The sequence below is a fragment of the Hyposmocoma kahamanoa genome, unplaced genomic scaffold, assembly GCF_003589595.1.
Source record: "Hyposmocoma kahamanoa isolate Upper Pololo Valley unplaced genomic scaffold, ASM358959v1 94, whole genome shotgun sequence".
NCBI lineage: Eukaryota > Metazoa > Arthropoda > Insecta > Lepidoptera > Cosmopterigidae > Hyposmocoma > Hyposmocoma kahamanoa.
Window position 1 is genome coordinate 7998194 of NW_020654878.1, and position 12428 is coordinate 8010621.

At 34.7% G+C, this 12428-nt stretch overlaps 2 protein-coding genes across 2 annotated transcripts in view; one reads left to right on the plus strand and one right to left on the minus strand.

Annotated features, from left to right (window-relative positions):
• Positions 1-814: 814 nt before the first annotated feature.
• Positions 815-3316, plus strand: LOC113237987 ((11Z)-hexadec-11-enoyl-CoA conjugase-like). The gene is made up of 6 exons (XM_026474704.1): positions 815-1067; positions 1152-1282; positions 1818-2023; positions 2122-2307; positions 2615-2810; positions 3080-3316. The coding sequence occupies exons 1-6, from the start codon at positions 815-817 to the stop codon at positions 3314-3316; spliced, it is 1209 nt and encodes a 402-aa protein (XP_026330489.1).
• A 1512-nt stretch (positions 3317-4828) lies between these two features.
• The window catches only part of LOC113237988 (polyserase-2-like), a 12011-nt gene continuing 4411 nt past the window's right edge, over positions 4829-12428 (minus strand). The window contains exons 6-10 of the mRNA XM_026474705.1: positions 11636-11702; positions 8832-9035; positions 7773-7981; positions 6315-6505; positions 4829-5108 (exon numbers count right to left, since the gene is read on the minus strand). Coding sequence (XP_026330490.1) covers positions 4935-5108; positions 6315-6505; positions 7773-7981; positions 8832-9035; positions 11636-11702 — 845 coding nt within the window. The 3' untranslated portion in view covers positions 4829-4934. The remainder of the gene's footprint in view (positions 5109-6314; positions 6506-7772; positions 7982-8831; positions 9036-11635; positions 11703-12428) is intronic.

The following is a 12428-nucleotide window of genomic DNA, read 5'->3' on the forward strand; positions in this document are numbered from 1 at the left end:
ACGATCTAGTTTGTCCCGTTCGTCAATATTATAAAAATGAAATATGTTACATAGAAATCTTCGAGTCATTCAAACATTTTATTAATATTGAATTATCGATCTAAAGGACATAATAATAATTATTCTTTGCTTGATCATGGATCTTAGTAGAAAACACATCTTAGAGTTTTTAATTAACAAACGTGAAATGGTAACATAAACGCACACCTTATGACTTCAGACAAAACAAATTCAGGGACTCCCCACAGGACTATCCACTATGCTGGGAAGTTGGCAATATCGATACAAATATTAAGTGCAATAGTAGCCAAAATAAACCAATGTCACTGTTTCTACATCAGAAAGTTTCGTACTTTTTTTAATCGCGTGCACAGAACTGATGCGATAAGGTGATGTACACAACCAAAAGCGCATCAAGCTGAACACTCTGAACTGTTGTTATAGTAAGCAGAACACTGTTGAATTTAAATCTCAAGTGTCAAGCACTGAAATAAATATATTTCAATTCTTATTTAAATGGCCAAGCATGTTTTTCTTTTCTGCTGTTGTCTGTAAGCAATTTAAAGATTTTTAATTAAATAGCTAACTCCGTTGCTCTTTTTACCAAACAATCTAAAAAACAACTATATGCACGAATCTCAATATGTTACCAATAATAGTCAATAGAAATTTACATACAAAACTAAGTTCAAGTTCTTGTTTTGCAACACATGTGAACAATAGAACCAATTACCCTTATATAAACTGAAAATATACCTCAGGCAGCAGTGAGCATCAGTGATTAGATCAATTACAAACAAATCGAAAACCAAAAATGACTGTGTCACCAGAGGAATTTTTATCACGTGATACCGAATGGGATTCGAATAATATTACCAAAAGAGAACTTCATGGGACCAAAAATCTTGATACGATCATAAACGCGAAGTGTATTGGAACAGATTATTCGTACAAACATGAAATAGTATGGAAAAACGCCATTGGATTTTTAATTTTACATATACTCGGCTTATGGGGCCTAGCCATTGCTCTAACTGGAGGGATTACGTTCAAAACATTTATATGGTGTAAGTAAAACCTATATTCCTTTAATGATTTCTTTAATTCTATAATAAACTTTCTAACAAACATGTATTACTTCTATTTTGCAGTCGTAATCGTAATATTCTTTGCAACGGAGGGCGTTACAATAGGCGCTCATCGATTATATACACATAGAACTTTTAAAGCAAAGCCGGCTTTAAGAGCTATTCTACTAATTATGCAAACCATGGCAGGACAGGTAACTACTACAAATTACCACGACATTTTACTATAGTTATTTGTAATTCTTGCTTATATTAAATTTTATTCACTTAGTGCCTAAATATCTACAGTTATTTGCATTTTGATTTTTGTTTTCTACGTAACATGTAACATATATACATATTTGAATTGTGGTGTTCAATATTATTATTATGACGGGGCATAACTGAATACCATCGAGGGCTATGTAATTAGCATAGTCCTCAAAGGCTGAGTCTTGGATTCTTTTGACATGTTGCTTCTGTTTATTTTTTTAATTTTTATTTTAATTGAATTTATTTTTATTAGTTTTGTTTGAAATCTACGCATATCAACTCAAGCCAATAGGCCGTACTTTTTATTCTTATTTTTATCCCTACTATGTTAATATTGCCTGGTATTAGCATAGTACGGAGAACGCTTAGGTACCGCTGAGCCTTCATATGTAGCTTCACTGGAACATATAATTATGTATCATAGAGATATGTATATCTCTTTCTTCCTCTAGTTTTCGTAATGCATTTTTTTCTCAGAACTCAATGTTCATCTGGTGTCGTGATCACCGCCTTCACCATCGCTACTCCGACACCGACGGTGATCCTCACAACTCTAAACGTGGATTTTTCTTCTGTCATATTGGCTGGCTCATGTCGAAAAAACATCCCTACGTCATTGAGCTTGGGAGAAGAATCGATATGACTGACTTACAAGCTGACTGGATGGTTATGTTTCAGAAAAAGTAAGTATTTCATCAGAATTTACTGTGAAGATGTTTACTGTGATGTTATATTACTTTTATTGATTTAGTCGACAAACCATTCTTCTGTTATTTTTCAGATACTATTACTATTTGTATTTAATTTTCGCTATTCTAATACCTGCGTGGGTGCCCGTCCATTTCTTTGGTGAATCTTGGCTAAACTCTATCCTCTTCGTCTACGTTTTCCGCTACATCTTCGAGCTCAATGGTACATGGCTCGTCAACAGCGCTGCGCATCTCTGGGGCACAAGACCTTTTGATAAGTTAGTACAAAATTACCTTGATAATTACCACTCCAACTCCTGAATGTGTATTTTGCGAACGGAGAGTTCGGAGGCTGAATTAATTCTATAATAAAAATTATGTTTGTTTCTAATTAATAAAACTAACCAATGTTATTTAGGTTTATCCTATAGTTTACTAAATATTTAATAGTAATACAGAATTTCTTCTGTATTCGTATTTATTAACAGGTAATTTACTGAGCTTATCTTAGCACTAGACTTGGAAATTTATTGCTGCTAATCATCTTTTTAATTGTAAATTAAAATATCGCTATAATATTTCCAGGAATCTCCAACCCGTGGAATCCTGGTTTGTGTCATTCATCAGCCTGGGCGAGGGCTGGCACAATTACCACCATGCATTCCCCTGGGACTACAAATGCGCTGAACTCTCAGAATTATTCAATTACTCTGCAAAAATCATAAAGTTCTTTGAAACTATTGGATGGGCATCCGATTTGAAAGTCGCTTCTCCGGAATTGGTGAGATACTGTTTTAATGGTTTGAACCCCTGAGCTCATTTGCTTGTCTTTTAGTGTTTTCTAAATAATCTCGGATTATCAACATTTTAGTACAACACCAGTTCGGAAAATGATCTATTTCAATCAGATTCTTGGATTTTTATAGCTCTTATACTGATTGTTCAGATCTTTCAGTTTGAAACACGGAAATTTATAAGTTTATTGTAGCGAAAATAAACGAACCAAAATATATTATAAAAAATTAAAATGTTAATTTCTTCCAACCACAGGTTAACAGCAGAATCTCACGAGCCGGTGACGGCACTCACTACAAATTTGGTAACGATGAAGCAAAGGCGGCTGTGAAAGCGATAGGACCGCTGCACCCTTTGAACCCCTCCTACAATGTCACCTATGATCCTCCTTCTGCTGTATTGAAACAAGAAGGTCTTCCACTTTACCACGAAAAGGACATTTTCAATTTACAGAATAACACCTTGAACAGCAGAACAAGTGTTACCGGCTAATTCTACTGGCACGATAAACTGTGCAACGTATGTGGAAATTGTATAGACTCTTAACATATACATAAATAATCTAACATAATATGATAATATCATACGAAATTATATAAATAATATATATTTAATAAATAATAGTGCAAAATCATTACGATCTGCTTTTAAATGTAATTGTAGTACTAAAGTAGGCTACTAGGTACACGCTATAGGTACTATAGCGTGAGTTTTATCTTTTATTTCATAATATATAAGTATATTATTTACTCCGTGATACTGCTTATAAGCGAGTAAGAACTGATACAAAATGTGTTAATAAACAACAAAACAAAATGACTATTCATTGTATTTCATTTATTCGTAATTTTATGTAAATTTATCCTGTACGTGATCCAATTGGTCTTCGTTAAAATTAACATATAACTGCCTCGGTGGCCGAACGGGTACCATGACAGGACTGCCACGCTGAGGTCCCAGGTTCGATTCCCGGGTCGGGAGAAATATTTATGTGGCCTATATTTATTTCTCTCGTGAGTTTGGGTGTAATTTGTGGTTGTCTATGTGTGTCCATGGCACCCGCGATACAGGGTTTCCCTATTGCGGGGCTATGTTGAGTGTGTGCGTTATCTACAAATTTAACTCTTATATCTACAAACCACGAACACAACTGGCGTGCTTTATGGTAGAAAAAAAGCAATAGGATATTTGACTTAAACTTTCTTATTACACTATTGAACTTACATGAACATAATACAACAGATGAACATTTATTAGATATAGTTATTATCCAGTACGATCCATATTGACACGAATATCATATACGAAATCAATTTTAGGTATAAACATCTGCGCAGACGAAGTCGCGGCTAAAAGCTATCATATTCTTTATGATGAATATATAATCTCTGTGCTGAGATTATTGTGTATTGAATTTTAAATTGTTATTTCTAGCTTTTTCCAATGGAGTATACTCAGCCTTTTGTCGAGCTCATGTAGGTATTGTCGTGCTCCTGTAGGTAAGGTATGTGATGGTAGAACCAATTTGGGAAATGAACTTATCTAAATTGGTTCTGGTCTGGGTGTTGCGGGAAATTTTAGTAGCAGTAATGTCAGCATTACTGTGTTTCGGTTTTGAAGGGTAAGGGTGCTGGTGAAATTACAGGCACTTGGGACTTTTCAACTTATGTCTAAGGGTGACGGGCGCAGTGGAAGTGCCACTCAGATCTTTGCGATTTAAAGCTCTGAGTGGCAGTACAACTTTTATGAACAGGCGTGTAGGTTACCATCAGGCGCACGATCTAGCTCATATTGTCAGTTGATATTATTAAAAAAATGCCCCAGAATGAATTCCGTTTCTCTGTACTCATTGTATAGGGAATTCTCTAGTTTGAGGCCAAACAATTGGTGTGGTTATCCGGGCACACTATTATGTGTAAGAAGAGATAAAAGGTTTTTTAATTTAAATAATATATTAGGTTGGTAGATTCAGTAAAGAACAATATAATACAAAAGTTCATTCTGTCTCCTAACCCGCATGTTTTTTCGTGTTTAAAAATTCTAGGTACAATCCAACTTAAATCAATAATTAACTCCGTGCTATAAAAAATACACATATTCAAGGTCACACCTAAAAACAACGACAGTCATCGCGAATATTTTCATAAATCCAAGATGCGTGGTCGGTGATTCTCGTGTACAGCGGTGTGATGGTCTGTTCACAAGACGACGATGATGTTATACCGATCAATTTGAAGGCTCCTCCGAAATTTGTTTGGGCCATGACTGGAGTTCCTATATCATCCTGTCGAAATAAAAAATATCAATGAATACATTGCTATGCTACATGAAACGTTATTAATGTCAAAACCAAAGGTAATATAACAAAATAATTTATTTCATAAGTAATATTTTACACTTCAAAACGTCATTTTTGAAGCTACTGCTCACTGTGCTGACTTCCCTGAGAAGAACGAGAAAAAATCTTTAGGGATTGCTCTTTTCAAATAAAATTAAATGGAAATACACTTTGAATAATACTTCAGTGGAATCTAGACTCATGTCGTGAAATTACTTTTATACTATATGCTCCGGAAACTTATTGTAAAAATGTATACAGTTCCCCGTAAAACAAGTTTCGTTTAACTAAGGTAAACGACCTTAGTTAAACGAAATCGTGGTACCATGAGTTTAGACTTAGTTCTAAGGTTAATATTATGGGCATCTTCTTTCTTATCGAAATTATGCATTATATAAACAAGCTAATTCAGAAGTTCATGTTTTGAGAAAAATGGATTAGAAAAATTTATAATTTTAGATGCTTACATAATATAATTTATTTTTTTGTTTTATGTTCCAGTTTTAAAGGAATTTTTTTTCTTAGTACTTTATCAATAATTGCATCTGTGCAAAAAAAAAATAAATAATACTGTGTAATATGTATCATTTCACTAATGTGACGAATACTTAAAAAAAACGAATATTGATACAAATCGAGTTAATGATATTTTTATTTTATATTTTTATAAATAGTAAAAGATGCCTATTTTATCATAGTTGTACACTATGAAGAAAAAATTTTTTTTTTACTTTAAGTAATCCTAAAAAAACAAATGAGAAAATACTTTTGAGACACCGAGTGAACTGTATCCAAAATGAAAAAGTGGAGTTCGCTACAGAACTTTAGGTATATTAAGACTGCTACTGACTATCATCAACCTATCTATACTTCCCACTACTAGTCACGAGTCTCCTCTCAGGCGACAGTTTAGGCCATAATTCGCCACACTAGTCCAATGTGGGTTAAGGACTTCACACGTTTTCCGAAGATTCACAATCCTTCTACGACGCGCAGGTTTCATCATGTTTACCTTCACCGAAAAGCTCATGGTAAATCTCAAATTAAATTTCGAAATTTTCGGTCCGGATTCGAACCCACAGTCTGTGCTTGAGAGGTGATAGATCAAAGCATTTGGCTATCAAAACAAAGTTATTGTGAGTATTTTCATACCTCACATATTATGCTTTTAACTCCCACAGGTCCCAGGCAGCCCTTATCAGGGGTCATAAATGAAGGATCAACTTCTTTCATACAAGTCTTTGTAGGTAGAGTCGGAAGAACCGCCACTCTGGGAGTGCACGAGTAATTTACGCCATCCACCCAACCGGCTACCCAAGCAACATGCAACCAGTCTTGTAGACCTAAAAACATAAATATCACAATAAATAAACGCTACACCAATGATCGTATTCTTGTTGTTAAAGTGCCTCTCCACTACTGGAGGTTGGCCGTCAATATGACAAATTTTTCTCTATCCATGGCCACAAGAAACAGTTGGTTGACTCGAAGTAAGATACTTCCAATGGAAAACTAATTATACTAACCCCGTCGAAAGAGGCTGACCCAATTATGACATTTTTATTTAAAAAATTTACCTCAAAAGTGTCTGGAATTACATATATTTGCCAAGTTTTATTGAAATCGGTTAATGGAAAGTGGGTGATATCCTAAAAACCGGATTCATCCCCTAATTTGTTACCCTTAGAAGTGGAATATTTTCTTGAAAATTAAATGGAACCACCACTAACATACCAAAACCTATCTTTATCTACTAACATACCTTTTCAACAAAAAAAGTGTTATAATATCTCTTTGGTAAAGGGTTGTCATGGAGTTGTTTGACAATAGTCGAAATTGATTTACAAATGTCGGAGTAATCAGCTTATTCCCAGTTGCCACCACTGGCTTTGTTCCCACTGGCGACAAACGGGAAAAAAAATCCCATATGTTACCCGCCCCCGTAGCATGACTGCTCATGATAGTCGTAACGCGCGCGATAAAATTGGAATAAGCGCGCGCTATTGCCTGTCTAAATCAGATCTAATTTAGATAGCCAATAGCGCGCGCTTATTTCAATTTTATCGCGCGCGTCGCGACTATCATGCGTAGCCGTGCTACGTGGATTGGTGGTGACAAACGGAACAAAAAATCTCAGTTGTTGTCAGTGGTGAGTCCTACTGGCGACAAACAGGAAAAAGAAATCCCATATGTTACAAATATGTGTATGGTGACAAACGGGGTAAACAATCTCAGTTGTTGCCAGTAGTGATTTCTACTGGCTAGAAATGGGAAAAATACCCATATGTTACCAGGTTGTAAAAAATGGGATAAAAAGATCTGTTGTTGCCACTGGCGACAAATGGAATTTAAGACATCCCAGTAGTTGCCAGTGGTAAAAAAACAAATTGAATAAAAAATCAAAACGGCGGCAATAAACGAACAGTAATTGGGATTGCAACAGTTCAGATTTTTTTTTCCATTTGTCACCACCAGGACACATGGAATTTTTTTCCCATTTGCTGCCAGGGTGAAAAAAGCCAGTAGTGACAACTGGAAATAATAATTGAGAAAATTCGTTGTTTCTTTTTTGAAATTTGTAAAAAACGTAATTTTTCCAGAAGTACTTACCTTCATTCGGCAGGCAAATGGGTGTTATAAACCGACTAAATGGAACCGCATGACTCAACCTGAGCAATGCAATGTCGTTACTTTTTACACTGGGAGAATAACCTGGATGTAGAAATACAGCATCCACTGTACTGTTCAGCGCCGGGTTTCCTTCTTCGCCACAACGGTCATATGATCCCAGTGTCACTATTATATCTTTGGCTTTTACGCTAGGGAATAAAATGTACATATTGTAAATAATATATTTTGCAACAAATTACCTTTATATTCTGCTACGAATGTACACTTGAACTTGAGTTGACATTTACAGGTTCCTACGACAAATCATTGAAATGTTACATTATGTAATTGACTAGAAACCAAACAAACACAAAAGAAATATTATTTATACTAAAGGTAGAATTATCTCCAAAAGGGATCTCTTCCAGTCAACCAAAGGCGATTTCAACCAACTTGCTATTGAATATCGCATGAAAAATGTTGTTGAAATTATCCCGTATGCAACGCGACATAACTGTTACGTAAACTGTCCCTCCTCCCGCTCCAAGAAAACTATTTCAGGAACCGACTCAGTTAAGCGGTAAGCCTGTTCGATGTTGATGAACATTAATATCTAATAATAATCTTAGACAAACCATTTTGAATAAAAATTAAGTACTAATAATCAAAGAATTATGGCGAACTATTTATTTATGGAATTCTTTCACGTCTTCAAATGTCATCATTACAAATTTAAATAATGGCACACCCCTGCAGGCCTTAGTGTAACAAGGACACATCTGGCAAAACTTCAGCAGTGAGGTTTAAAGATCTTTTAACGAAATAAGTCGATAATTTTTTGATATTTTTATTTACATTTAGTTATAAATTTTCAAATATAAAAAATATTTTTATGATTTTCACGCGACAAAAGCACTTTTGATGTATGATGACATTTTTGGCTGGCTTTACTATATTAAAGGCTTGTCTAAATCAAATATAAATAGCCATATTAAAATGAAATGGTTGGGATCGAAAACAAATAAAAATTAAAGATTACATATTACTAATTTGACATACCCATATAATGCTGAAGCAGAAGTGACTACGTGTCTGTCGGACAGTAAAGATCCTCCTAAAGATTTAGAGCCAATGTTAACCAGAGCTAGCCAGGGAAATTCGTGAGGAGAACCCAGGTCGCCCACGAGCCGTCCATTTATGTTGCTTTCAATTACGCTTTGATGTATGCTTATCCCACAACCTGGAAACAGTGAAACAAGGAACCTACAACGTTAGTTACGTACATGCATACTATCTTGTCTATTTCCCAAATGCGGATCATCACTTGCAACGACTTGATTTTGCTTTTTTTTTCTCTTTCTGCGGTCCTGATATTTTTCTACAAGCATATACGATGTTATTACTTTTATTTAATGAAAAAAATCGTACCCTGGATATAATAAATTCACATGTGATGATACAGTTCATACAACAAGAGTGCTTTTGTCACATGAAATTCATAAAAATAATGCGATCTATATGATACAGTTCTCCTATTTAAGCATAAAAAATATGTACTAATTTCAATCGTACCCTTTTTAAGCCTCTCTCTCTCTCTCTCTTTTTATTATCATTATTATCAAGAGTATTGCTTTATTTTACATATTTTTTAGTACTTATATAATTTCTTACTTCATGTGTAAGTGAGTGAGAGTGCGTGTAGATGTGTATGTTTGTGTGGGTGTGTGTGTGTGTGTGTGTGTGTGTGTGTGTGTGTGTGTGTGTGTGTGTGTGTGTGTGTGTGTATGCGCGCATGCGCGTGCGCGTGTGTGTGTATGTGTGCATGTTGTGGTTTACCTACGCATTTGTCATAAAAGTTTTTCAGTTTGATCATAGTTTACTTTCGACAACATAACTTTTACTGTACTTTTTAATGAGAATCTATTCAATTTTATAATGTCTACATTCTTGTTAAGGTTCCTATATAGGAAAAGACCTCTAAAGCTAAATTGTCTTTGCGCGAAATTTGTTCTAAATTGTGGAATAGGAATACATGGTCTTCTCTTGTATTCAGAACTGGGTGGCAAGCATGAACAATAACTTTTGTTCCATAACTATTTATAAATTCATCAGACTTTAGTTTTATACAAAAATAAACATATTTCAATATATCGCTCTAACAGGTAATAACTCTGTGTGGGATGGGTGGGAGTCCCCGCGGAGGCCGCAGCACGTATGAACTTACCTTGCTACCTAAAGTGCCAGTTAAGTAATACAAGAAAAACTTAGTTTATTTTTAGTAAATTTGTTGTTTTATAAAAAGTCATAGAACAAAAGTTGTAGTGTATGATGTTATTACTAACAACTAACTAACTATATTACTATAGTCGTGGGAGGCTGTTATTATTATGCAAATAATCCTGTATAATAATTGCACTTTTTTCCTTCTCAAAAAAGGAACACAATAACATGGAAAATAAAACATTGGTAACTTACGACAAAAACATAACTTTTGATATCTGAACATAAAATCAAAAAATCGTGCTGGATTGTAGAAAGCAGACTGAAACAGAAAATCGGGATTAATACTCTTACTATATACTCATACTTACTATAATAAGTAATAACAATGAAACTATACATTTTACGAAGAATAAGATACATTACAAAATATTTATTACCTACAATAAATGTTAATTGGGAAATTTTCAGGTCAGTTTTGTCTGCCTAATTTGGGTGGCAATTTTTATTATTTAAATATTCTAGAATATTATAATGAAGTATTACCTAAAGTTTCGAGTGTAGTATCCTGAAATATTATTTAATATTTCACGATCAAATATTCGAATATTTAAATAATGAAACTTGCCACCGAAATTAGGTACAGAAAACTAACCTGAAAATTATCCTTTTGCATGGGCATAGTTCAAATTGTAATCTAGGGGCATTTGATAACATTGGTGGCCTCCCAGTTTGCACTGTGGACGCTAAAAAAGGAGGACCTAGGTTCGATTCGTGACAGGTTCAATTTGGTAAATATTTTTTTTTCTGAATTGGTTCTGGTCTGGGTGTTTTAGGTAGTGTCCCAGAGTGAATTTCGTCGCACTGGTAGGCGCTGATGGTTTGTATAAATATAGTAATAGATAAATGTAGATATAAGTAATTATGTATAAATGTTAAATATAAGTAAAATCTGTCTGTAATTTTAAATTATGCTTACTGCGAATTGAATGCAATAAATCCAGAACAAAATAGGCAACATGATCGCTGTAGACACCAACCTTACAATGAGTAACACAAAACCTTCATTGAAGCTTATCTTCAAATTATTTCGGCAATAGACCAGGGGATTGCGAATGAAACACACTTTCTGTTAACTATGCGGGTCGTTTAATGAGTAATATAAATAAAATAGACCGTAAAAACAAACGTATATACGAATACCTACAATTAGTATGCCTTTTAATGACTAACCACTGTAACAATTGAAATTTCAAGAATATAAGAAAATTCGTTCAATAAATTCACCTTAATTCCTGTATTTAGTGCTATTGTAGTTCAGATTCTACAGCGAGTCCTAAAACTACTTATCACTTACTAAAACTGCTAACCAATATCTATAACTTATATAAATAAGGCACAATTTTCAACAAGAACAATTTGTATATTTGTCAGATTTCTTGGATCATAGCCAATGTACAATTTTACATGCAGGGTCGTCGATATTCGTGCGGTTTTTTAGCTTAAGACTTTTTATGTATAAATAAATTATAAATTACAGACAAGGCTTCGACAGGCATGCAGACTAACGATCGATTAGTAAAAGTCTTCAATCCGCGCAAAAGCATCCATGTCGCGCGTTGTGCCTTATCCAGTATAAATACTTGGTCACTCTAGTGTAGACTCCTGGATAGCCAGGACGACCGCAGCCGATGCCCCATGACACCACTCCTGTGAATTGAAATATGTTCAATGACATAACAAGATAATATTTCCAACTTACTCAGCTTTGCTAATGATATGAAAATGTATGCTAAAATCACTTCTGTTGATGATGCTATTGTTCTGCAGTCTGATCTATCGCATCTGGATGTTTTTTAATAATTAATGTTAAAACTATTTTTATCTGATCTGGGTGTCGTCCATGACTCAAAGCTGATCTTTGGTGCTCATATTGAAGATGTGGTCCCCGAGGCTACTAAGTTTCTTGGATTCACATTGAGTAACTCAGTCTGATCCTCACGGCCAAGAACTTCACGAGTATTATATTGTGCATACGTTCGTAAGTTAGAATATGCTTCCTAAATCTGGAGTCCGAGATACCAAGTTTATATCGACAGAATTGAACGAGTCCAAAATAAATTTATTAAGGATCTGAATCTATTACCTCTAAATAGTCGCCGAAAAATCTTTGATATAGCGTATATTCTAAACATTATAAATGGTAATGTTGACTGCTTTGACTTTTAGCAGCAGTAGAGCTACTTGTAAAAGAGTTTGTCCAGGGAAGTACTGCCACCTTATCTATTTCTGCTGGCAAGCAGTAATGTCAGCATTACTGTGTTTCGGTTTTGAAGAGTGCTGGTGAAATTATAGGCACATGGGACTTGTCAACTTACATCTCAGGGTGACGGGCGCAGTGGCAGTGCCCCTCAGATCTTTGCGATTTAAAGCTCT

Bases quoted from the DNA above. Each gene is read 5' to 3' on its own strand.
- LOC113237987 (XM_026474704.1), top strand. From the start codon at position 815: ATGACTGTGTCACCAGAGGAATTTTTATCACGTGATACCGAATGGGAT. The intron at 1,068-1,151 runs GTAAGTAAAACC...TCTATTTTGCAG, and splicing joins GTTCAAAACATTTATATGGT to TCGTAATCGTAATATTCTTT. The intron at 2,308-2,614 runs GTTAGTACAAAA...TAATATTTCCAG, and splicing joins GGCACAAGACCTTTTGATAA to GAATCTCCAACCCGTGGAAT.